The sequence below is a fragment of the Diplotaxodon limnothrissa genome, linkage group LG5, assembly GCF_057381915.1.
Source record: "Diplotaxodon limnothrissa isolate DT_005_m linkage group LG5, D_limnothrissa_male_GT1.1, whole genome shotgun sequence".
NCBI lineage: Eukaryota > Metazoa > Chordata > Actinopteri > Cichliformes > Cichlidae > Diplotaxodon > Diplotaxodon limnothrissa.
Genome location: NC_140600.1, coordinates 28,371,348 through 28,397,587, shown reverse-complemented (window position 1 = coordinate 28,397,587; position 26,240 = coordinate 28,371,348). Strand labels below are relative to the sequence as shown.

The window sequence follows — 26,240 nt, the reverse complement described above, 5'->3', positions numbered from 1 at the left end:
AACACACAGTGAGAATACAGGTGTCTGTTTTTCAGTTTGCTGTTTGTACAACAGGTTTAGCTACATTCTTAATAATATGTAAACATTCATTTTCACATGAGCATCAGCTGAGCGTTTGTATCTAAAGTGGCCGTAACAGCTTAAAATATGTAGTAGTGTCAGCTTTTGTGTCAGAATACATGGTGACAGTGAATGCGGCAGTTATATGAAACATCAGTGCAGCACTTTCTGTCCAGAAGCACAAACTTGTTTTTTCTTCTGAAAATCAGCGAATGAAAGAAAGGAAAAATACATAGAAAACTATTATCTCTTATCCCACAAAGGTTGCTTTTTAAAGCAACCTCAAAAGTTTATATATATATATATATATATATATATATATATATATATATATATATATATATATATATATATATATATATATATACACAGAGTTGTGTAAAAATGAATGAATGAATGAAAAGCCTGAAATAAACTGGTAGGTTTTATGGTAGAACATCAAAAGTGCAGGTGCACTTGAGGTCTCTGAAGGAGGAGCAGTCAAAGTCAGCCATGAGAGTTTTCTTTCCGGTCTTCTTGGGAAAAAAGGGCAACTGGATACGTATACTGTTGCTTGGCCTCAGATTTGGAAGTCTGTGGGAAACATAAGAGTAATACAGAACTGTTAAGGTTGATGTTTAGTTTGTGGATTTGACATAACATTTTATACACAGTAACAACTCCCTAGAAGCCTGTTGAAAAGACAACTTTGCCAGACATCCAAATAATGTTGAGATATGGTAAAATCTGAAAACTTCAGACTGCGGAAAAGACTTTTACAAAGAGATGACCCTCTTATCATTATTCCTTCAAGGGATTTTGCTGGGGCTACGTTCTTTAGAAAGTCCTGAGGCCTGTACTATGAAGCAGGATTTGGGCTTATTCAGGTAACGTCAGAGCTAACACTTGTTTTTCAGCGTTATAAAGGTGGTTTGCTTCTCACTGTTGTTTATAGTTATGTAACTTATGCTGCAGACCTAAACCGCTCCAGAGCAGGTTTTTATCAATATTAGAGAGACAAGCAACCCATTTGTACTTGTGAATTCAAATTTGGGTGGCTGTAGCTCAGGTGGTAGAGCAGGTCATCTACTGATCGGAAGGTTGGTGGTTCGATTCCCGGCTTCCCCTAGTCTGCATGCCAAATATCCTTGGGCAAGATACTAACCCGAAATTGCTCTCCGATGCATTCATCGGAGTATGAATGTGTGTGAATGTCAGTTGTGCTTGTGCGAATGGGTGAATGCACAAGTTGTGTAAAGCGCTTTGAGTGCTCAGAAGAGTGGAAAAGCGCTATATAAGAACCAGTCCATTTACCATTCTGTTTTTATATTTAATCTTCATGTTACTCTCAGACCCTTAAACACTTCCAGAGGCTGCAGGAGAAAGAATAAAAATTAAATTCTAGATTTTCCTGTCTTAATGATAGAGCATTGACCCATTCACTCACACAGTCAGTATTTTTACTGCCTTTCCCTCTTGGCTCAAAATAAATAATTAAGGTAGCAGATCTTTCACACATACATGCATGTTTCCTCCCCATCCACTAGACCACTTCCAGAGATAGTCAGAGTGCAGTCCGTCAGCATCTTGTTGATTGGGTTCATGAAAACTACTTCAGCAACTGTCCTTTGGTTCAGTCTCACTGGACCATTAACCTGAAAAACAAAAATCTCACTGTTTACTTATTAGTCAGTAAAACAATGTAAAAATCTTTGCATGTCCAGTTTTGATTCCAACCTGCTTGAAAATATAAACTACAAATTATACCTTCAGTTTATCCAGCCTCTTTTTTTACCATTAGCAATGCACGAAAAATAAACATGATAGCCCACATCATATAAAATTACAGATACAGGAGTCACATTTCAATCCTTAATGGACAAACACAAAATTTGGTATAGAGACCAAAGCTGCTGAAGATGAACTGTATAAATAGGAACTGACTCATCATCTATATAGGTCAGGCTCAGTTTGAGCTATACCAACTTATAGCTAGTTATTTTATTTATTTGTTTTGTGCTACTTTAGCAAGCTTTTATGCATCTAACGCACTTGTGAACAAAAACAACAACAAAAAAACAAAAAGAAACATGTCAGCTGAAGCATTATTTGCTCAAAGTCCTCCTTTGGCCAAGAACAGCCTGAATAGATGCTGGCATAGTTGCAGACTTTAGTTTTATATATATATATATATATATATATATATATATATATATATATATATATATACACATGCATACATATAGACACATATACATACATATATATACACACATATATATATATATATATTAGAAATTATATTCTATATTTATTTAAAGGCATATAACATAGTTAAGTATAATTATATTATAAGAGTATTTAGAGGAGTATGTATATATTAAGTATAATATATTATTTTATCAACAATCAACAGCAGTCAGCTAATGTGACAGTTACTTCGAACAAAGCAACATAATGATTAAGGAGACACAGAGATGGTAGTTTTTTACTCACTGTGATGGACATAGGAGGATTCAACAGAATGACATCATTCACTGCTAGGTATACATTTCCTGGCTCCAGCTTATCTGTGACTACAGCTGAAATCTTCATGCTGTCAGAGCCTACCATGTGTTTGTGGTACACCAAGAAGGGGACCAAGATAGGAATGGACAGATCTGGAGCAGACAGAGGGAGTGAGAGACAATTATAGTTGTTGCAGTCCCCCCACCAGGACAAATAAATAAAAACACTTGTGAGAAACTCCTCAGCAATTTACCCACCTTTCCCAGGCTGCAGTGTCTCTTCATTTGTCTCAGTCTGGATGTTTTCAAACGGTGAGCCATTGTATCTCATGGCCTGGACGCTGATATTGATGGACACAGGCCTGGCAGTGCGGCTCACACTGTTCAGCACCAGCTTCAGACTCACGTCCTGACCGTCCATTGGCTTGGATACCTGCAGCACCACAAATTCAATTCAATTTTATTTATACAGCGCCAAATCACAACAACAGTTGCCTCAATGCCTAAAGTACTGTTGGGATTTACGCAGGCGGCACAGTGAGGAGAAACTCAGATTTTTGACACTGACCCTGTTCGTATGTATTTCTGGGAGTTCTTATTTTTTTGTTAATAGAAAAAATGTTAACAGTGGAAAAAAGGTCACTGCTACATTCGTAAAAAGTAGACAGAAATTCACACAACAAAGATAAAGGTAAATACTAAAATATATTTAAGATCTACTTGAATAGCTCTAAAAATAAAAACATATATAAGGAACTGAGATGTACCTCTTCAATTTGCATGGATATTTGTGGAAGTGGAAGGATGCTGTCATTTGTATTATTTGTAGTCTCTGTGTTGTTCCCTCCCCTCCCTCCATTCCCAGTTCCATTTGTTGTTCCTCCATTCCCAGTTCCATTTGTTGTTCCTCCAATCCCAGTTCCACTTGTTGTTCCTCCATTCTGGATTGGATTATTTGTCCCTCTATTGTTCTTTTCCTCTTCATCTCTGGAGTAATCTCTGGTGAGGGCATATCTAAATACAGTTCTCTCCTCATTAGACCCTGTAAGAGTGGAAAGTTTTAGAGTGAGAGTGAAAATTAATTTTGTTAAAGAATTTCTACTATGTCTTGACCAAAAGGTTTTATTTAACCTTCTTATTAGTATCAGAAAACAGAGAACACAGTCACCAAACCCATTTTTATTTGTAATCTCTTTGCAGATCGCTAGTGAACCGTTAAAACAAGGTTTATATAGTATTTTTTTTAACCGAATACTATCTGTCATTCAAAGAACCAAAGACAGCCTAACTTAGCACAATGGACTGTATATAAAAAGGCGGATGCAACATCCTGTTCTGTTCATGAATTTTAATTTTTGTTGCCATGATGCCAGGTCTCTCTTGGAAATTAGATTTTTAATCTCAATGAGATTTTTTACCTGGATAAATAAAGGACAATTTTTTTTTTTACACTACCACTCTGTTGATCTGTGACCTTAATTAACATTTTGGTCTCACATGCTCATTTCAGGATTTATGTGACACATCAAAATGCTCATTTTATAAATAGGGGTGGTATAACAGTGGTAACTTCTGACTGACAAATCATTACCAGTGTCATGTCCCTTGTGAGATCTACTTTCATAATATCAGGATGGTAAAGAACAAAATTCTCCATTTAAGTCTTCAAGAAACACGTCTTTTAGGTGAACCCACCTTCCTTGTACTTGTAGCTGTCTGTGATGTCCAGCCTTGTGTTGGAGCCAACAGCCTTGGTGGAGATATTCTGTCCGATTCTCTTGGTGTCAGAGAAAATATTCACCATTGTGCCATCAGCTTTACACTGCCAGGACACAAAGAAAGAAACACGATAGAAACCAAAATTTGAAATAATAAATATTGCTATTATACTAAAGGCTGCTCCTCTTTTGGTGCTGCTAACTATGTTATTTGTGGATTTATATAGTACAGCTCTGTTCACTAACCAGCCAGTCAATGCAGTCAGCATTGACCATAGCATAAACAAATGGGGCATCATATTTTAGATCGGTTTCTCCATTCAGGATGGCTTTGACTGAGGCTGGACCGCAGCAGTATGCACCTGCAAAAGGACAAGCAAGAAAAGCCATCAGATGAACATTAAATAAAGAAACATGCTTTACTAATACAGAGTAGTTTTTATTCTAACTTCATGGCACTAAATATGGAACTTTCTAACCATGGAGCTCCCATAACTAACAGCACTAGATGAAAAGAAATCACACAATCGAATATCACATTCAAAAACAATACTTAAAAATTGTTGGTATATTTACTGGCAAAAAATGAATAGTTAAAGTAGGAAAAGAAAAGTCATTAGACAAAGGAAGAAAATCTGAGGAGACAAGAGTTCATACCATCGCTCTTCTCCTGTGGCGTTGGATCCAGAACTTGCCAGCCGTCATATTTACCATCTTTTCCCAGGTCAGTTCGCCTCATCCAGCACTCTAACCAGACATGATAGTTCCTGAAACATAAACATGACACAAAATTCTGATGTTGGAGTCAGTGGAAACACAACAGTGGCTTTAAAAACTCGAGAACATGGCAAAGAAGGCTGGGTGATTCACTTCAATTCAATTGAATTTTATTTATATAGCACCAAATCACAACAACAGTTGAATCAAGGAACTTTATATTGTAAGGTAAACACCCAACCCTACCCTAAGCTTGAGAAATGGCACCATAAATCACACTAAGGACATTCTTTCTATTGACAGATTAAAAGCTTTCAGACAAAGTCACCACTCCCAAAGCACACAAGACATACTTTGTAAAACCACAGAGAAGATTAAAAGCCTTTTAGACTTTTGGACACAATTTCATTTGTCCTCTTTTATGCAGTCTGACATATCAAGAACAAGATGGTGGTTGAGTACTAATAAAACAGAAAAAAACAGCAAAACCTTTTGAAAGTCAACCCTGTAGCTCTATAGCGTTTCTGGTGTTTGTTTTTACAAAACCACTGAAAATTGGATAAATTATAGTTTGTTGTATATAGTGCCTCTCTGTTTTTTAAATTAACCTTATTTAGTTCTGTGAGAAATTAAGACTGTACAATGCTCAGGGAAACTCTCTCTCTCCCTCTGTGTGTGTGTGTGTGTGTGTGTGTGTGTGTGTGTGTGTGTGTGTGTGTGTGTGTGTGTGTGTGTGTGTGTGCGCGCATGTGTGTGTGTGTGTGTGTACAAAGGAACTGTTCAACTCTTTACCACAGAATTTAGTTCTGATCTGTATCTCTCTCTGTTTGCTTTCTCAATATAAGCCATATGAGCTTGTGTCATCTTACCAGACACTGTCCTTGGTCTCTTTCTCTCTCACTCCATAGTCAGCATGGTACACATCAATGATCAGATTCTTGTTGCTGTCGTGAGCTGACTGGTAGTTGGTGACCACACGGCATGGGATGCCCAGCAGACGCATTACTGGAAATACAAACATTAAAAAAACAGATTTTTTAAAAATGTGATATTTGTCAAATTGTACATTAGTTTAGCATCTTATTGTTAAATGTTGTTGCACTGGCCTAGTGATGGAAAGTTATAAGGAAAAGACAAATCAGTAAACCACTAAAGCTATGGCTTACCAGACTTTTAGTGTAATCCTATATTAACACTAGAAAATTGGCAATTGTAAACAAACTTGGGACTTTGGTACATATACCTTGCTAGGACCCTTTTGCCTCCACAATTGCCTTTATTCTTCATACATATATTCAACAAAATGACAGAGACATTCCTCAGAAATTCAGAACTGTTCTAATCCACTGTGGTCATATAGCAAGGGACATGGTCAGTGGCTACCCTCAGGTAGGCTGTGGCATTTAAATGATGCTCAGTTGGTAAATTGGACAAAGTCTGCAAAGAAAATATCCCAGACACCATCGCTCCACAAGTACCAGGCAGAACCGTTGATACAAACGAGGACAGATGTCATATCGCATGTGTTTCAGGTTTAATTAATATTCCTTGATTTATTGTTGCTCATGGGTCTAGTTCTCTTTATGGTTTTCTGCTTATGTTATACTTATAGTTTCTACACTTTAGGTCTCTGCATAGTTGTATTGTAGTGAGTGGTTATTTGAGTTATTTTTTCCCTGTTATTAGCTTGAAGCCATTATCCTCTGACGGCTATCAACAACAAGGCATTTTCACCCAGAGAACTGCTGCTTATTGAGTTTCTCTTTTAAGGACTTTAAACCTTAGAAATGTTTGTGAAAAAACATTCCAGTAGATCAGCAGTTTTTGAAATACTCAGACCAGCCGACTGGTAGGATCAACCACGTAACATTTAAAGTCACTTAAATGTGAAGGTTCTCAGTCATCCAGGTGATACAACCTTTCTCCCCAATTCTGATGCAGTTTGAACTTTAGCAGGTCTTCCTTACCATGTCCATCCAGCCATCCTTTCTCCTTTGCTTATCTGATTCAGGGTCGCAGGGGGGCTGGAGCCTACCCCACCTGCCATAGAGTGAGAGGCAGGGTACACCCTGTGAAGGTTGCCAGTCTATCGCAGAGCACCTTCGCCATGTCTATAGGCCATTAAGTTTTTGAGTTGTTGCCCTGTGATTGGCTGATTAAATATTTGGATGAATAAAAAGGTATACCCAGCAAAGTTGATAATGTATGTAAACTAAAGCACCTGCAATATAAGGCAGCTTATTTCTTATTTCTCATTTCACTTGCCTAAACACATACTGTATATATAACAGATATTTAGGTATGTATTCATATTACCCACCTAAATAGATACTGTATGTAAGTGAGGACTTGCAGAGTTAGCCAGTACCTGAACACATCACTCCTGCAAATACCCAGCACTGTCCATATTTGACTGGGTGGCAGCCGATGTTATACCAACACTTGAGGATGGGATAGCTGCCAGACCAGTGAGAGGGTATAGTTCCACCCCAGAATGGAGCTGACCACCGTCCCTCCAGGACACCACAGTCATCCATACTGTTGATCTGGAGCAAAACAGGAAAACAAAGGTGAGTGAGTGAGTGAGCTTTGGCTCCCCTCAAAATTACTATAAAGCATTAATTAACAAAAGGTTTTGTTAATTAATGCTTTATAGTAATGCTTTATAATTAATGTGTTATTTTGTTTATGATGCCTTTTAAACGTTATGTAAAATGCTTTAAATTACCTTCTTGGTGAAACTTGCAGTTCAAATACAGTACATCTGTCCAAAACACATGTATATACATAAATATCCTACCATGGCGCTGACCACACGGCTGACGTAGATGGGGTTACAGCGAGCAGAAACGTCATTAGCTGCATTTGCCAGGTGTTTGGGGTTGACATCCAACATCTTAAGACAAATCTTCATCATGTCCTCTTCAAACTAGACAGGAAGAGAGCAGCTTATCTTAAACTACAGTGCTGTAGGTTATTCGTACTTAATGGCAGAGTCAAAAATAATCGAAGCATTTACATTAACTAATTAATTCTAAAGTAAAATATTAACTTGAAGCAGCTAATATCTAAAAATGTCACTACTCTATACTTCATAATAGCATGTTAATAATGATCTACAGTAGTCTCACACCATATAAATATATGTCTCTCCGATTAAGGAGTTACACCTACAAGCCATTAACAGTGACCATCTTTTTTGCGCCTCTACCATACTGAACAATAGAACTCTTAGAATAAAAGACTGATTGGTAAAAACATGATTAATGTGGTACTTTTCGGTTTCGATTTATCAAACCTAGAATCACAAATCCACTAAGCCTACACAGTGTGTGTGTGTTTGTACCTGCCCAAAGTCCCAGTTAATAGATGTGATGTAGTTCCCACTTCCTTTGTAGATTATACCACGTTCATTCATCACAAACTCCTGTCTCTCTTTCTCATCCTGCATAAACACTGAATCATCTACAGAGGCGGGAATAGGGATAACCACATGAGACAGACGGATTAATGGATGGATAATAGTGGTTTTAAGGAAAACAACAGCAACAGATGAACAGTGCTGGAGAGCCTGGAAAACAGGTCGGCAGATAGAAAGATAACTTACCAGAACACCAGGGATTGAAGAGCACAACCAGTTCTGCCAACAACGTTTCCTCATCCCTATGTCTGGCGGTTAAGTTGTACTTTCCGATTGGAGTGTCAGCTGGGGGGGTAATGGTCAAATTCAAGGAGCCTGTTGGTGGGTTGGATCCCTTCTCTAGCTCCACTTTCCACACTGCCTTTGCTGATGGCGAACGCTGGATTCTGTCTGGCATACCAAAGCATGACTTTGTTCCCAGGTCCTCAGATGGATTTTCTCCTGTAGAGAGGATTCACAGAGATCATAGATGTGACAATACAGTACCAACAATACAATACTCTGTAACTACAGACATGAAAGACAGACATCATTAACCAGTGTGAGTTACACCTGAATCATTTCCAGTAGTCAACACAGGGCAAATGACAAAATTTTACTGCATGAAAATGTTCCCAAACACACTGTCAATGCAGAAAAAGTATATCTTCATAGAAAAACACATAATAGAACAAAATTAATAGACTGTCCCATTTTGATGGAGAATAGAATAAATGACAGCCAACCTTTAAAAAACAATCATTGAAAGCTACTTAAAACTACAAGAAGGCTTGCCTAATAGAGTTCAGGCTGCATCGAGGAACAGAGGTGGCCATACCGAATACTGATTTTCAAACTCAGAATTGTAAAAATTTTCATTTCATTGCTGTATTTCCCAGGAGTGGCTCAAGACTTTTTCACAGTACCCAATGCTCATTTTGAAATTGATTGCAACAGAAGGCTGAAAGATAGTTTAAAAGACAAACATTGGTCATATCCAACTGTGCTAACTGGCAAAACGCCTTTAAGTAAAGCTTAGTTTATTTATAAAAAGAGCCTTTCACTTATGTGTCATGTCTGGCTTTTTCCTCACCCTTTCAATTTTTGCCACACCCTCATGGGTTTCACCTGATATTATTTCTCCTGATTGCCCAATTAGTTTTTTTTTTTTTTTTAATTCCATCAGCTCATTAGTAAAACCTGCTTTTTGTTGGGAATACCTGATTCTGGTTCCTGTGTTTGGGTCCTCTTTTTAAACTACACTTAACCACATGTAGCTGTTATTTATTATTTAAATTTATATTTTGTATTGATTTTCACAAAATTCTTCATATGTATCCATACAGATCTTTCAAAAATGTTAATGTCAATAATAAAAATAACAGCAACAAAAAAAACAGAGAAAACAAAAGTAAGCAAACATGAACAAACTCCTGTTGATACATGGAAATCAATATTCAAACATCTCTTTTATTTACTATAAAGTGTCACAACTGCAAACTAAATATTTAAATTTAAAAAATATAAAATCAAATTATATAAACCAAACATGCACAGTTTGCAGCTATCAATTCCTCAGACTGACTTTCTCCTGGATCAAAACCTTTCCAGAGCTCAAAAAGGGTGCCTTCAATGGGCTTGGAGGTTTTTGCTTTGAGTCCCAACTAGGGCTGTCAGCGTTAATCGCGTTAAAATGATGTTAACGCCAAATCCACATTAACACAGCATATCCCCATTAACGAGTTAACGCGGATCACCCTTTGTATAGGGCTGCCAGTGTTGGGAAGGTTACTTTTAAAATGTATTCCACTACAGATTACAGAATACATGCCCCAAAATGTATTTTGTAACGTATTCCATTACATTACTCAATGAGAGTATCGTATTCTAAATACTTTGGATTTCTTAATATATTATCATGCTTTTTACAACTACATGAATGTACTATTGCTGTGTGATTTATTACTATTACTGAAGGTTACTCGCCATACAATACCAACTAGATTTTTAAATCTTAATATAAAATGAGTAACAGTAGGGTGGACATTAGGTAAGGCTGCGCTTTTTGCAACGATCTCGTATAGAAAACTGTTTTTCGTGTATATAAAACAGGTCCTCTGGCTAATACGTCAGGTTCCGTGTCGAGTTCATAGCCGAAAACTAGCTTTACTTTGTTGTCTGGGTCGACTTTGCTAGCGAGAGACAGAGAGAGGCGTTGAAAGGCTGCTCCAACGGAACTTGTTGTTTCGGAGGAAAACACGAACACAGTGTAGAATAGAGTCTTAATAGCTTACTTACAACTGGCTAATACTGCCCATGAAGCTACATTGTTTAGGCCTATGCCTGTAACACTGTGCCTATTGCCTTCATATTAAATAATTTTTGAACAATAATTCAAAAAAATATTTCGTCATATCATTATGCGGATAGCAAGTAGAGTTGACATGGGCCGCGAGATTGAGACACAGACATTAGAGCCTTTTAATGCGTGTTTTGTTTGGGTTTCCACTGGCGTGGAATTACCAAGGACAGAGAGGGCATAGCCTAACATATGAAACAGGAAAAGACCGCCGTGTAATCCATTTATTTCAACAGAGTAACACCACCTTTTTAAACGGTAACTGTAACAGAATACAGTTACTCATATTTTGTATTTTAAATACGCAACGTTTGTACATGTATTCCGTTACTCGCCAACACTGCGCTAATACGTTAATCAAGCTACCGCGCTAACCCGTTGACGCAGTCCAGCCCAACACAAAGGGTGATCCGCATTAACCCGTTAACGGAGATATGCCGAGTTAACGTGGTGTTGCCGTTAATTGACGGTGATTAACGGTGACAGCCCTAGTCAACAGCTTTGGGTCAGTAAATGTTTGTTCAGCGCCCATCAAACAGCATCTTCTGTACACTTTGGACATATTTTTTATTATAAGGATTTAACTTGGGAGGGTTTACATACAATATGTTTGCATTTTTTACAAAAAAACAAACAAAAAAACATCATTTAATGGTGGACCAACCTGTTACTGCTGTAAAGGTGAGCGGGTAAAGATTGGGGTTGAACGGCTGTGTCAGTTCAACTTTCACGGTGAACCGCTGGCCTCGCCTCACAATCAGCTGATCCTTTGAGATTTTTTTGGTGCCATGTTCTGTGTTGTTTGTCTCACAGTTGAGATTCACTCCTTTAAAAACTGCAAGAAATGTAAAATAAAATATAGAAATGTTAACTGTGAACAAAAATATCTGAAAGTCAGGTCACAAAGTGAAGTCTTTATTTTAATAAACTTATTTTTAATGGCATGACACTTTAAAAAACAAACAAACAAAAAAGAAAAGAAAAAGACCAATATCTGTCGTCTCCTGATACATTTTAACTTGGTTTCCTGGAAAGATTTGCAACTGAAGGATGCAAAAGGCTTTAAGCTTGCTACACCGATACCTTCTCCATGCTAAAATAGATGAAGATTTTAGTGACCTCGATTCACCTCAAAAAACTGCCTCAGCTTGTCAAAAGTCTCAATTCTATTTAGCAATTTGGTGACAGGAACCCAGGGCACGGCAGGGTGGAGATAAAACTATTTAAACACTGTCATGAGAGTCATCCAAACGTCACAAAGTTGAAGTTACATGTCAGGAAAAATATGCATGGATTGGGCATGCCTCAACAGGGCAGAATCAGTGATGAACACAATGCTCGTGTCTCGACCAAACCCCAACAGCATGGTAATAAAAACAAAACAAAACACAAACCTCACATTTAAGGCCTACGGGTATGTTCAGGAGAACAGGTGAATCCATAGAAAAGCACTGCACTGACAAGTAACATGGAAAACTGAGACACAATTCATAAAAACACTTAAGCACAAAATAGTGAGGTTTGGAGAGACTATCTTAACACTTTGTCTTTTTCAATATTGATATGAGAAGTACTTTTCACAGTCAAACTTTTAATTTTAATGTTAGGAAACATGATTTAACAGGTTCTCAGTGTGTTTGAAATGAAAAGCGAATTTATAACTTTTTGTTAGGAGAGATGAAGTTTTTTAGATTCCGTGGTGGGTGAGTTTGGTTTGGGTGTGTGTGAGGGAGGGAAAAATGCACACACCTGCTTTCATATTGTAGTTAACTGTCTACATTTTGTCACTATTACTCACATTTTTAACAAGGGTGTACAGTAAGAAAACCCCCCCAAAACTATAAACTTTCTTTAGATTTATTAAACTTATAAATCTACAGCATGTAGAGTTCTCCCCTTGGGTAGATAAATTTATACACATTTTTTTTTACTAAACATACATGAAGGTTGGCCTGAAATACACACTGAAACACCTGAGAGAGGGAATGCATTTAAGGGACCTCTCCTTAATATCTATAGAAAGTTTTGGCTGTCTGTGACATTAAAGTCAGTCTGTGAACGCTTTCTAAATATTTTCACATACATTTTTTTTGCAGTGCCTACAAGTTTGCATAAGTTCATATTTATATTTCTAACACAGTCTCATTGATATCTTAAAATTTTAGATCTTTAATTCAGTTTCCAGAGCTGCTAAATGTTACTTTGTTCCTTCTAGAATCTCAGTTGCCTTAAATCTGTCTGCACTGCACAATTGAAACCCACAAAGACGATGTGTTTATCTTTTGATAGTTCTAAAACAATCTGATGGAGGGTGTCACATATTGGAGGTGGTCCTGGATGGGAGGCAAAACATCACGCGCACTAATATTTTGATATTTATGATTATTTATAGATGCCTTCCGAATAAAAACAAACAAACATAACCACAACAATCTAATATATGATTCAAAAACAACTGCTCTTACGTCGATGTAATGGGCACTTGGGTACGAAACTCAAACTGATTATGGGGGCATCGATCAAATTTAGAAGGTGTTCCAGATTTCCTGAACTAAATTTTCTGCCAAACTGGCCTGAATCTGAAACTTTGGATTAACTTCAACTTGCAAAACATATATTTGAATTTCCAGGTTGACACATGATGACCACAGGCATGTTGTCGTGTATGTAAAGAGAATAAACTGCAAAAATCCTGTTTAATGTGTCAATGTGAGCTTTTCACACAACATTCTCTGGCATGTACTTTCTGAAGACTGTTGTTGTAAGGCATTCATTTCTATTTGCCAGCACCTGCAAGTAAGATTTCTAGAAACTGGGAGAACTGAGGTCATGCAAACTAAGTGTATAACACGATTTTATTTTAACTCTATAAAAACTTTGAAATAGGTGCAAACTTTTCTAAAACTCTTGTCAAATGCAATCCTGCTTTTGACAAGACTATTTAACTGTTATTATTTAAATTAAACAATTTAATTTAAATCAGAATACATTAAGCCCTTAAAGATATGATGATAAACTTCAGTTAATATATGTCTAAAAGTTAATGTACTTACTTGACTGTTTGGTCTCCGATGTCATCTTTCTAGACTTTCCACAGCAGTTCAGGTACAATGAGAAGCTCTCTGGCTGGGACTCAGCACCACGCTGACAGGTGGTTGAGCCCTGATTTATTTTAAACCGGCTGTCACACCCAGCCCCAGGTCACCCAGTTTACATTACACAAACTAGATGAACCATTTCCTCCCTGTTCAAAAAGCCACCCACACAAACACACACATAGGATAATATGATGCTGCAGTGCATTACATTCTGTTTCCTTTGAATTATTAGCGCGTTTCTGAATATCCTAAGTGTATTTTATAGTGCTATCTAATTTGTGTAAATAATAAGTCTGGATAAGGCAACATGCTGATCCAGGTTTTTTTTCGCTAGTTCCATCTCTAATTAAATACAACAGATTGTTCATTTTCTAAATGATGATTCTAATTAGAGTCTAAAAGGAGTATGAATTTTAGTGATATGCAACTGAGAGATTGGTTATTAAGCCTAGTTTCAGAAAGCTAAGATAACTGTGTTTTTCTGGACAAGGCTTCAAAATTGGGACTTCATAAAATCAGGTGACATGACAGTGGCATTAATTTGACTAATGGCTGTTCTTTTTTTTATTTTAATTTTTTTAAATTTATTTTATTTTCACTTACTGAATATGGGACAGACTTGACTGGGGGAAAGAAGGGGAGAAAGAAAGAGGGAAAGAGAAACAGCTGAGAAGAGGGACGGGGGAGAAGGGCAAAAAACAAAAACCAACAGAATGGGCAGCAAAAAAAAAAAAAAAAAAAAGCATATATCAATCACCTGGATCACCTGCTGAGAAAGAAAAAAGAAAACAAGCAGAAGAGAACAAGAGTAATAGAATAAACAACATCACAATGATATATGGGAATATGACAGTAAATACTAAATATTAAACATTATTGTGCAGCACATAAGATCAACAGAACACAGTGTGCTTTGAGGTAGGAGCCAAAAAGGGTGTAGTTTGTGGGTGTGATCACCCGTGTGTACACCTGTGAGCATGGACGCGTTTGTTTTTTGTTTTTTAAAAGGTTCCTTCATGTAATGATCTGCTAGAGGGTGTGGGGGGGCCACAGCCCCATCCTCCAGGGCATGAAGCAGGTATGGAGGAGATCAAAACTCCAGACATCCAGAGGCCCCCAGAACACAAGAGACCAAGGAAGACCAACAGAGGGGCAGCCGCGCCACTGTCCCAGAAAGAGCTGAGGAGAGTCCCAGATGAGGGCTCACTCAGCAGCCGCGGAGCAGAAACCAGGGGGCGTTGCAGTGACGCGCCCGTGAGCTCCGCCGGCAGCCAGCCGTGCCTGAGTGACCGAGCCTAATGGCTGTTCTACAGTAATTATACTATTTTGTGCGCACACCTCCTCCATGAAACTTAAGCCGATGACGAACTAAATAAATGAAAACCTTGAACACCCTGGGAATGCTTTTCAGGTCAGGTCTTGGCATGCAGTTTACTTTCATGGTTGAATGTAGTTGTGCATGAGAAAGACGTAACTGAAACATGTAACACTGATTATGCAATAAAATTGCTTAATATTGTATGATGTCAGACTATTTAGTAATTTCTTTGGTTTATGTTTTGTCTCTTGAATCATCAAAAAGGTGTCTGTGCTGAAACTGCGTATGGATTGAAAGTTGGGGTGGGTTCACTTTCCACTGCTTAGAGAGTTAGTCCAACCCTGAAAGAGCTCAGTGTACTGATTTTCATTTGGCATTCAGTAAGAATCCATTCTGGACTGTGAACCATACTTATTTTCCTGGGAATAAGAGATGGAAAAGTACATTTATGTTTCACTGAAGCGTAGTTTTCACATTCACTAGTAACTGAAAAGATCTCTGGCTTTATCCCTCGAGTTCTGGAAGAGCATCCAGTGTAAAATACAATCAAATGCAAAGCTATCCACTGTGGCAAAGTCTTGTGACTAAGGGAGCATAAATATGCTTCAATTCCAGTAAGAATTGGTGTATCTGCTCTAGACCATGTTGATGTTTTTATTCACATCCTGTTCCAAGTTTTAGTCCCCATTATTGTGGCAATGATTTAGGACTCACACAGAAAAACAAAAGAAATAAATGCCAATAACATTTTATTCATTATACAGGTTTTGCAATCTATGCTTTTCCACATCTTACATGTCAGGTTAGATCTGCCACTACCAGTGATGGGAATTACAGCGTTACAAGAAACGGCGTTACTTTTTTTCAGTAACGAGTAATCTAACTAATTATTATTCCTATCGTTACAACGGTATCGTTACAATGCCGTTACCAAGAAAATGCGGTCGTGTTACTATTTTTCAAGAAACAGACGGTTGAAGCTGTGTTCAGTTTACGCACCTTATATCAGTTGCACGGAAGTAACTGACTACGTAAGTAATCTGGGCGCTACAACTTTAAGCTGTGCGCGCTCCCGCGGATGGAAATCACTTTCTGCCAGACAATCACTTTCTAGCACAACACCCAGAGCTAAGGGGGCAAAACAATCGCTTGAGTGCTGCTGTTTGGCTGAGGAACAATAAAGTAGTCGTGGTAAGCCAATCACTTCAAGATGACAAAGCAACAAGGTGATATATACCAGTTTTTAAATTGTGTTGATAGGCCACGTAAAACCAGAGTCATGATAAACAATATATACCCGTGTTTTCCTCAATAGTTTCATCACGTTTACTGTCTAAGGACAGCGCTAGCAAGCACTCTCTGCTTATGACCAAACCCCCCTCCCCAGCCCTTTCGTGTTGGTGGAAAAATGCACCATGTTGACCAATCAAAAAATAATATGGCAACATGACATTTGGTTGTTTAGGAAGAGGGGGAAGTTTTAGGAGTGACGGCAAGAGAGAGAGTGAGAGAGAGCAGAAAGAGAGAGAGAGCGAGTTTTGAGATGTGAGAGATTTGTGACGTTTAGCGTGTTTGGAGTGTGTAGTTAATGTGTTGTCTTGTGTAGTTAGTGTGTAGTGTTGTGGATAGTTTTGTGTTGTGTGTCAAAACAATGAGGCGACTGCTGTCTGCAGGTGTCAGGCTGTGATGTTCTCCTTTATAGTGGACAGAAATTATTTTTTGGAGTGGCACAAATAATTTTGTGGCATCTTATTGAATGCAGAACAGCTGATTGTTCTGTAAATAGTTTGAAATGATTATTTTAAAAAGGGTAAAAGGTAAATGGCTGCAAATAACTTTGTTTGCAAAACCTGTGCATATGATTTTAAAATTGGCAATTTATATTTGCATTTAAAGTTATGAAATATAATTCATTAAACATGTTTGTGGTTGTTACAGCATAAAATATAACTTTTTCTACTCAAATTTTATGCTTTTTGTCTAATTTTAGATCAATTGTGTTAATACAGTATGTCAAAATGAAAACATAACTATAAATTCAGACACGTGAGATTGTGCTGAAAAGGATGATACCAAACAAAGCAAAGTAAATAGTTTTTAACAGTGAAATGTGGAGGGAAAATCAAAAGTAGTGAAAAATGGCCTATTATACCCTGGACCCCAGAGGGTTAAAAAAAAAGTTTTTTAAGTAACGCAATAGTTACTTTTCAAGTAATTAATTACTTTTAGAGTCTTGTAACTCAATTACTAACTCAGTTACTTCTTTGAAGAAGTAACTAGTAACTATAATTAATTACTTTTTCAAAGTAACTTGCCCAACACTGGCCACTACACAGGAGACAGTGAGACAGCTTACATAGTCTTTAAATGTTCTACCTGAACTGTTCTTTGTTTTTGACATGAAATGAAAGTATGTTTCCTTCGGTTTTCTTGATGTTGACCTTCTCATTGTATCTGTGTCAAATTTTAATGCACTTATCTGAAATACTAACACAACCATTTCTGAGGCAGACTCTGTATATGTATTTGAATCAGGCTGTCATACTGTGCTTCTTATCTGTACTGATTAAATGAGATCTATGACATGTTTTTGTACGCAGCTTACATTGTGTTTTTCTCACACAAAATAATCCATGTAAGGACTCATAATTCTTAATTATTTTTCTATGGGCACACATTGTGTTTCAAAATTAATCTGAAACTGTTTGTTGTCCAGTTCCAGCCTGAGAACATTTTTCTTTTATATCACACATAGAAAGAAACCACATTGCCCAACACTGACATGAATAAGGCATGTTCATGTTTAATGCAACGTGGAAAGATAAGATCAGGTTTTGAGATACTCCACCCACCTGTTTCTCAACATTCTCCAACACACCCAAGGGAAGCTTCGTTCCTCTTCTTCACAAATGATTCCAGTGAAATCTGTTTGGCACTTCCATTTTTCTTTTGTTCGTAAACCTCCAATTTTTCACTGGTTTTACATGGTCAACGTAAAATTTCCAAGTACAGATTATTTTGACTTTCATGTCCATGAACTTTTTATGTAGTTTTACAACTTTAATTTTTTAAGGAGACTTATAATGCCAGCATACTCACTGTCACTGTCAGAAGAAAGTTTAATTAAGCATTAGAAATTAACTAAATTGGCTGTTTTAAACCGAGGACAAACTAGGGAATTGCACCAAGGTCCACAATATGATAAATAAGGATTATTTTAAACTGTTCAGCTATGCTAGCAGAGCACAAGAATTCAAAAAATGAATTTGAAATTAGCATAACAAGTCCCTTTGAAAGTGTAATTTCAATACATTTCATTTGTTGTTTAGTAAAAATCAAACCTGACTTGTGCTTTATACTTGGGGAGTTTTATTATTATTATTCATAAGTATATTTTGGAAATCTTAAGTTAAGAACATTCCTTTCTTACTGCAAAGAAATGCAAAAGTCACATTCAAATTACATTTTTTTTGTTTTGTTTTGAGCGTAACTCTGTCAGATTGGGCAATTGTAAAGTCATAAAAACATGCCATTTCATGACTGAGAGATAAGACAGACTATATGCAGCTTCTTTATCAAACTTTGTTTCACAAAGTACATCAGGAGGAAGGGCAAGCTAGCAATTACAGGAAAGGAAATAAATGGACAACAACAACAGAGGCAGTGTGAATGGCATAAGTTTTAGAGTTTCTGTCACGGTCAGGGGATCAGCAGGCCGCTGACTAGTAGTGTTCTCTCTCTCTCTTGCTCTCTCTCTCGCTCTCTCACCAGGGTGGAACTCATGGCGGGTTCACGCCCTCGGCCCACGCCCCTCTGAAGAGGAAACACCTGGGCCTCATCAGTGCAGCCAGCCTTTAAGCCAGGGAGTGGCTTCTACTCATCGCTGGATCGTTGTGTGTGACTTGCGTCAGTGCAGCCCAGCTCTGAGCAAGTTCTCTTTCGTTTCCCTGCGCAAAACCCCTAACGTGTGTTTCCTTCTGTACATAAATCCCCTGGACCCGACCCTGCATTCCCTGAGTGGATTCCTGTTTTTTTGTGAGTGTTTGGAGAGAGACTGGTCACGATAGGAGAGAGTCAGAAGAGGAGCAAGTGTCTTTTCCCTACCTGGAATTTCCCGGAGCCTTTTCCCTGTCACTGCTTTGTATATAGCACTACCCCTGCACTATTTGTATATACACCTGGTGGAACTGTAATAAATACCAACAGTGCCTCTGAGTCCTGCGTGTGAGTCCTCAAGCGTTTCACCTAATTGCCAACTGAATCCTCTGTGATCATAACAGTTAATCTCATGAAATTCAATTCAATTTATTTATATAGTCGCCTCAAGGCGCTTTATATTGTACAGTAGATCCTACAATAATAAATACAGAGAAAAACCCAACAATCATATGACCCCCTATGTGCAAGCACTGTGGCGACAGTGGGAAGGAAAAACTCCCTTTTAACAGGAAGAAACCTCCGGGAGAACCAAATGGGCATGACCATCATGAAAGACTCAAAAAGACAAAAATCCTTTCATTATGACACAGCATATAAGGTGAAAATGAACTATTGTGTATGATTTTTTTTTGGAGATCAAAATCCAGAGTGACACCATACGTTGTTGAATTTGGGCTATAATCAGGCTGATGTCGTGCTGTCTGAACCTTAAGCATGTAACTTGAGGGTAAAACTCTTAGGGAGGTGCACCAAACTGTCGTGTTTAACTAAATGATACATTATTTTTTGCATGTAGATCACTGACTCTGTAACTCTTTTACCTTATTTAAGCTGCCTTGCTGAAAAAGCTACATCCTTGTGTACATGCCAGCACATTTCATATAAATTGCACAAGCAGTCCAACAACACAGGCCTGGGAACAGCATGACACTTTCATGGGTAGTTGAGTGTGGCGGGGTATGGTCTGCGGTGCCGGTGCAGAGGAGGCGGACGCACCTGAGCTGCTGATCTGGTCCTGGCTGACACCTCCGCCACCCCGAAGGCGTGGGAGTGGAGGAGGTCCAGACACAACACGAAACTAAGTTGCGAACCGTCCTACCATTGTGAATATTAGCTAGAAAAATACTCTGACGAGTAAAATTAAGTGCCACACGGGTCATTTCCCCCCGTTAAAGTATGCTTGTAGGTCACATTCACAAAGGTAGCATGGTTTGGCAATAAATTTTACATATCAGAGTATTTCTCTAGCTAATATTCACAAATACAGGACGGTTCGCCACTTAATTTTGTGTTGTGCGCATGCGCAGAAACAACGGGTAGGATGGTTTGATGGTTGGTGGGACAGCTTGATAGGTAGGGTGTTTTGTCAGGTGCTCGCTACCTGGAGGAGGGCGGTGGAGCAACCACCTGACAAAACACCCTACCTATCAAGCTGTCCCACTTGTTGTTACTGCGCTTGCGCACAACTCAAAACGGCCATGTTTTCGGTGTTAATAGCACACACCTATTATTTGATCCTACTCCAATCTCGTGCATGTGAAAAACAGTTAGTATTATATGTTTTACTTCTTTATTACAGTTTTCCTTAAGCTGTTGTCAATTTGTTAACTTTTCAAGCTAGTATGCATTTTGGTTTTTGTGCTGTTGAGACAACGCCGGTCTCTGTGATTCTTTTGGTCCTGGTAGAGATCACGCTGAGATGTTTCCATATTTTACACAATCCTTTTATTACCCATTATTCTTACAGATGCATTTGGAGATCAGCACACTGCATTCCTATGCAGTCCTATGCTAAAGGCTGTTCTAAAGAACTCCACACAACAGTTACAGTATAACCTCTGGTCCCCCCCAACCCCCTACAGTAAACACCCCCGCAATGGAAATACACTAGTACAGTGGCCAAGGGTGCTGACACCCTGACTCCCATCTCCTTTTAAGGTAGTGTCCGTTTGCCCTTTGTCTGCCCCTCACCCTCAGTAACTCTTGCTTCCTGCCCTGAGGGTGGGGGTTGATTGTCCTCCTGCCCTGCACCCCAGTTCTTTGTTCCCATTCCAGGCCCATTTTCTATTTTGTATTCTTACACCCATTAACCGCAATATTATAATGTTGCAAGCAATCACAAACTATATTCTCTTTAACTCTGATGTATATTAAGAAATCTATTCTCACCAGTGCAAAAATACTCCAATTTGGAGTCTCAGTTGAAGTCATATTTGAAGTCTTGATTTAGTACTTCTAAACTTCTGTAAACTGGCGTACAGTGTAAACCTTGTCAATTAATGTTAGTCCTCCTGCCTAAATAAATACCTACCTATAGATATGTACAATGGAGGCATAAACCACGTAAGGTAGTATATTCTGATAAGACAGCACGGATTGGTAGACATGACTATAAATTTACGCTACGGTAGGATGTTTTGACAAAGTAGGACGTTTTCCGCCTGAGCTGGAGGTCGGGGTGCTGGAGGGACTGGCCGTGTGCTGTAGGTAGCATGGTTTGGCACTTAATTTTACCCGTAAGAGTGTGTTTCTAGCTCTTATTAACAAAGGTAGGATGATTTGCCACTGAATTTTAGCTGTTAAAATATGCTTGTAGGTCACATTCACAAAGGTAGGACGGTTTTGCACTTTATTTCATGTTGTGCGCATGCATAGAAGCAACAGGTAGGATGGTTTGGCAGGTGGGATGGATTCCCAGTACACCTGCCACCCGTTGAGCTGCCTATGAGCCCCGGCTCACGGCCATAATTGCTGCACTCCTGCCAATTGCCACACTGGTGGCCCACAGACCAGCTCCGGAACCGCTGCTTCACATGCGGGCGGAACCTGGACCCACCTCATTACTAGCGCCGCTGTATACGTGGGTGGTCACCTAAACAGACACCTGTCACTAGGCCAGGGGCTGGCCACAGTCGGGTGATGGGGGTATGTGGCGGGCCGTGGTCTGTGGTTGGCACTGCAGACGGACACACCTGAGCGGCATCTGCAATCATGCCCTGCTTAAAGTCTGAACTTGGTTCTGCTGTAATTGTTGTTGTTGGTAATGTGTTTGGCTGCGAGCTGCAAAGGTGTAGCCAATTGTAAAACAGCAACCGTAAAAATAAAGTGTGTGTGAAAAGCATTGCCATGTGGTCAAGTCTGCTGTGGTTCTGTTACATCGAGTTACAACCTGAATAAGTTGACACTCATCTTAAATGTACCAATATGCACAAACATCTGGAGATTTTATAAAAGACAACATATATATTATAAAAGACCATTTAAAACATCTGTATTAGATAAAGAAGCATAAAAATACTGTCTCTAACTGTTACAAAGTTAGTGCTGTTTAGTTCTTTTTATTTCTTGACCTCCTAGTCTACATCTACCCAGGGCAGATTTACTGATGTCAGCCAAGTCATCGAGTTGGGACACGTTCTGAGGTGTGTTGAAGTCACTGTTGGATTTGACAGCTGACGTAAATTTCTTCATCATCTAAATGTCTTCATCACCCCCTTGCACGCACCATTTACCTGTCCATCCTTCTCTCACAGGGCATGTGTTTTGTGTAAAGTTGGAGTTTGACTCCCTGACTGACTCCCTTTTATCAGCCAGCTTCAATTGCACTTTTTGGCACTTTGGTATTCATATAATTTTTCTAAAAAATGAAATAGAACAAAATTGACAATAATCTCTGTTGGTCTGTTTGAAATAAAGGCCTGCTTGTAAAAAGTGAAGCCAATATAAAATTCACAGTGTATGTGTGTGTATACCTGTTCAATTTCAAAACTCAAACCTCTGATTAAAAAAAACACCATTACTGCTGCCTTATTATCTGCGGAACATCAATACACTTGTATTAAAACCTTGTAAAGCTTGGTCATTAGTTATTGTTAAGCTCTGACCCTCTTGGACAGTGTATCCTGTTCTTGTCCTGTCTTTCTTCCCTCACTCCCAAACCGTCATGGCAGATGGCTGCCCCTCCCTGAGCCTGGTTGTGCCAGAGATTTCTTTTTATTAGAAGGGAGACTGTTGAGGTTTTATCTGGTTTATATCTATCTTTGTAGGGTCTTTACCTTAGAATATCATGTGCCTTGAGGAAACTGTTGCTGCGATTTGTCATTTTATGAATAAAATTGAATCAAATTTTATTTTGTGTTTTTAGCTAAATGACGAAATTTTTTTGGCCACTTAATTATGATGTCAAAATCTATGGGTAAAACATACCTTTATTTGTTTTCATGTTTAATTTCAGCTTCATTTCTGTCTTAATTTCTGTTCATTTTGTGCTTTCAATCTACTTTATAGGAAATAAAAAAAAAAAATCTTCAAAAAAGACAGGAAAGACTTCACCAATAATGGGAGTATCTTTTTTTATTTTTTATTTTTTTACATTTCTGCCATCTTGTGGCCACAGTCGAGAGCTCTTTTTTTTTTTTTTTTTTTTTTTTTGCCTGTCCTGTTTGGCTCTTTTGCCATCAGAATTGTTGTCTAAAGGCAAAGAAATATGCCCAACGGATTTACTTTACCAAATTGACCATCCCAGCCTTGCCATAATGGTCCATTTGATTCACCTTTTATTGTTTATTCGTTTATTGGGCAGCACGGTGGCACGGTGGTTAGCACTGTTGCCGCACAGCAAGAAGGTCCTGAGTTCAATTCCACCATCAGGCCGGGGTCTTTCTGTGTGGAGTTTGCATGTTCTCCCCGTGTTTGCGTGGGTTCCCTCCGGGTACTCCGGCTTCCTCCCACCGTCCAAAGACATGCAGCTTGTGGGGATAGGTTAATTGATTAATCCAAATTGTCACTAGGTGTGAATGTGCGAGTGAATGTGAGTGTGAATGGTTGTCTGTCCCTATATGTTAGCCCTGCGACAGACTGGCGACCTGTCCAGGGTGTACCCTGGACAGGTCGCCCTATGACAGCTGGGATAGGCTCCAGCGCCCCCCGCGACCCTGAAAAGGATAAGCGGAAGCGAATGGATGGATGGATGGAATACGGGACAGACTTGACTGGGGGAAAGAAGGGGAGAAGGAAAGAGAAACAGCTGAGAAGAGGGATGGGGGAGAAGGGCAAAAACCAAAAACCAACAGAATGGGCAGCAAAAAAAAAAAAAAAAGCATATATCAATCACCTGGATCACCTGTTGAGAAAGAAAAAAGAAAACAAGCAGAAGAGAACAAGAGTAATAGAATAAACAACATCACAATGATATATGGGAATATGACAGTAAATACTAAATATTAAACATTATTGTGCAGCACATAAGATCATCAGAACACAGTGTGCTTTGAGGTAGGAGCCAAAAAGGGTGTAGTTTGTGGGTGTGATCACACGTGTGTACACCTGTGAGCATGGACGCGCTTGTTTTTAAAAGGTTCCTTCATGTAATGATCTGCTAGAGGGTGTGGGGGGGCCACAGCCCCGTCCTCCAGGGCATGAAGCAGGTATGGAGGAGATCAAAACTCCAGACATCCAGAGGCCCCCAGAACACAAGAGACCAAGGAAGACCAACATAGGGGCAGCCGCGCCACTGTCCCAGAAAGAGCTGAGGAGAGTCCCAGATGAGGGCTCACTCAGCAGCCGTGGAGCAGAAGCCAGGGGGAGTTGAGTACACAGTCGAGAGCTCTAATTGTTTCTTTGCTGCAGCTATCTCTGTTTTACAGGCATGTCAGTCTCCGATAACCAAAGATGGAAATGGGCAAGCAGAGACGCCAGCAGCTTTTTCTGGTAGTTTTTATAAGCACATTGTGAATAAAGCTCTAACCTTTGACTGTGAGCTCCACCCATTTTTATGACATCCTCCACAATGAGGTGCATCTCACGTATCGGCACAGAGGCAGGCCTGAGACACGGAGAGAACAGAAGGTGAAAACCGCCGCGAACTGAAGTTATAATGCTGGAAAAAAACAAGGTTTATTTCAAATCAATTCACAAATGGAGACACAATCAATTTTGACTGCATCAAGTAAAAATGATTGTTTCTGCACATATGTTTTTTATTTATTTATTAGTTTTAAACTATCAAATTAAATCAAAATTTTATCCTTTGAAATTAGACAAGATGACCCCACAGACACAGAAACGTCATTCTGGTCACTCCCAGTGAAAACCTTAACATTTTCAGCTCTGCCACCTCCACCTCGGCCTCCTGTCTTTTTGTTTGGGCCACTGTCTTGAAACCATACATCATAGCAACTTTCATTTTCCCTATTGATGATATCCTTCTGTCACAAAACACACCTCACACTTGTTTCCACCCACTCCATTTTATAATGGGCTTTTAAATTGTTTTTTTTTTTTTAATTAAAGCCCTGCTAATTGTTATCTGGTGGAAGGTCAGACAATTAGCCAACCACTACTTTAGACATTATGAAATGTCAGAATTTCTTAAAATAATTAGATAAAGAACATACTTTGGATTTTTCCCAGTAAATAGTGGCATTGTAAGGTTATTCCTTCTGTATGTTTTTTAACTTTTTTTGTATTAAAACTTTGTCCATTTTGACTTTTCATATTCCAGCTGTACATTCTTTTAAAAGCAAATCTTTGCATTTCCTGAACAAATATATTGTCAGTTGTTTTTCTTCACAAATCTGACTCTGAAACACACTGTATGGTCTGAGTAACACTGCGGTCTAATGTCTCCTTTAGGCCACTGAGGGATGATGACAACACCAGTGCAGAATTTGTATCTGATGTCCCAGTAACAGCTTACAATGTGCAGTGGTGTCAGCTTTTATTTCAGTGTATGTGGTAGTAGTGATGACATATAATACAAAATGTGACATTTATATAAAACATCAGTGCTGTACTTTCTGTACAAGTTCGTGGTGCAGATATGTGACTAACAATGGTGTAACTATGCAAACAATTTAAGTAAAGTAATGGTGGTAACAATAACCAAATGATAATAAATAAAATGTTCTTTACTTATGACTGAACAAAAGTAAATGTAGAGTGACGCAAACAGACACGTTATTCTGTATCATAATTCTTTTTATGACACACCTGTTCTCTTGTGTCCCAAACAACAAATAATAATAATGGATTGGATTTATATAGCGCTTTTTAAGGCACCCAAAGCACTTTACAATGCCATTATTCATTCACTCTCACATTGGTGGAGGCAAGCTACGGTTGTAGCCACAGCTGTCCTGGGGCAG

General features: G+C 38.7%; 1 protein-coding gene across 3 annotated transcripts; it reads right to left on the bottom strand.

Moving 5' to 3' along the window:
• Positions 1-485: 485 nt before the first annotated feature.
• LOC146632550 (protein-glutamine gamma-glutamyltransferase E-like) lies at positions 486-13,851 on the bottom strand. 3 transcript variants are annotated; one of them, XM_085354471.1, is made up of 16 exons: positions 13,794-13,851; positions 11,405-11,575; positions 8,589-8,843; positions 8,328-8,446; positions 7,782-7,910; positions 7,350-7,527; positions 5,851-5,986; positions 4,922-5,031; positions 4,511-4,626; positions 4,242-4,368; positions 3,454-3,588; positions 3,314-3,354; positions 2,805-2,979; positions 2,511-2,699; positions 1,561-1,681; positions 486-633 (listed from the first exon to the last, which is right to left on the bottom strand). In XM_085354471.1, the coding sequence occupies exons 1-16, from the start codon at positions 13,816-13,818 to the stop codon at positions 486-488; spliced, it is 2,175 nt and encodes a 724-aa protein (XP_085210597.1). In that variant the 5' UTR covers positions 13,819-13,851. The 3 variants fall into 3 exon arrangements, with proteins under 3 accessions (XP_085210597.1, XP_085210596.1, XP_085210595.1); XM_085354470.1 differs by having other exon boundaries at positions 1,561-1,694; positions 2,536-2,699; positions 3,314-3,382; positions 3,461-3,588; XM_085354469.1 differs by having other exon boundaries at positions 1,561-1,694; positions 2,536-2,699; positions 3,314-3,588.
• Positions 13,852-26,240: the final 12,389 nt, after the last annotated feature.

What these genes read in the sequence shown, in the direction of transcription:
- LOC146632550 (XM_085354469.1), bottom strand. Translation starts at nt 13,818, where the DNA reads ATGACATCGGAGACCAAACAGTCAA. An exon ending in GCCACAGGAGAAGAGCGATG is followed by an intron (nt 4,627 to 4,921) that starts GTATGAACTCTT and finishes GTCCTTTTGCAG; the next exon opens with GTGCATACTGCTGCGGTCCA. An exon ending in GACACTGCAGCCTGGGAAAG is followed by an intron (nt 2,700 to 2,804) that starts GTGGGTAAATTG and finishes TGTCTGCTCCAG; the next exon opens with ATCTGTCCATTCCTATCTTG.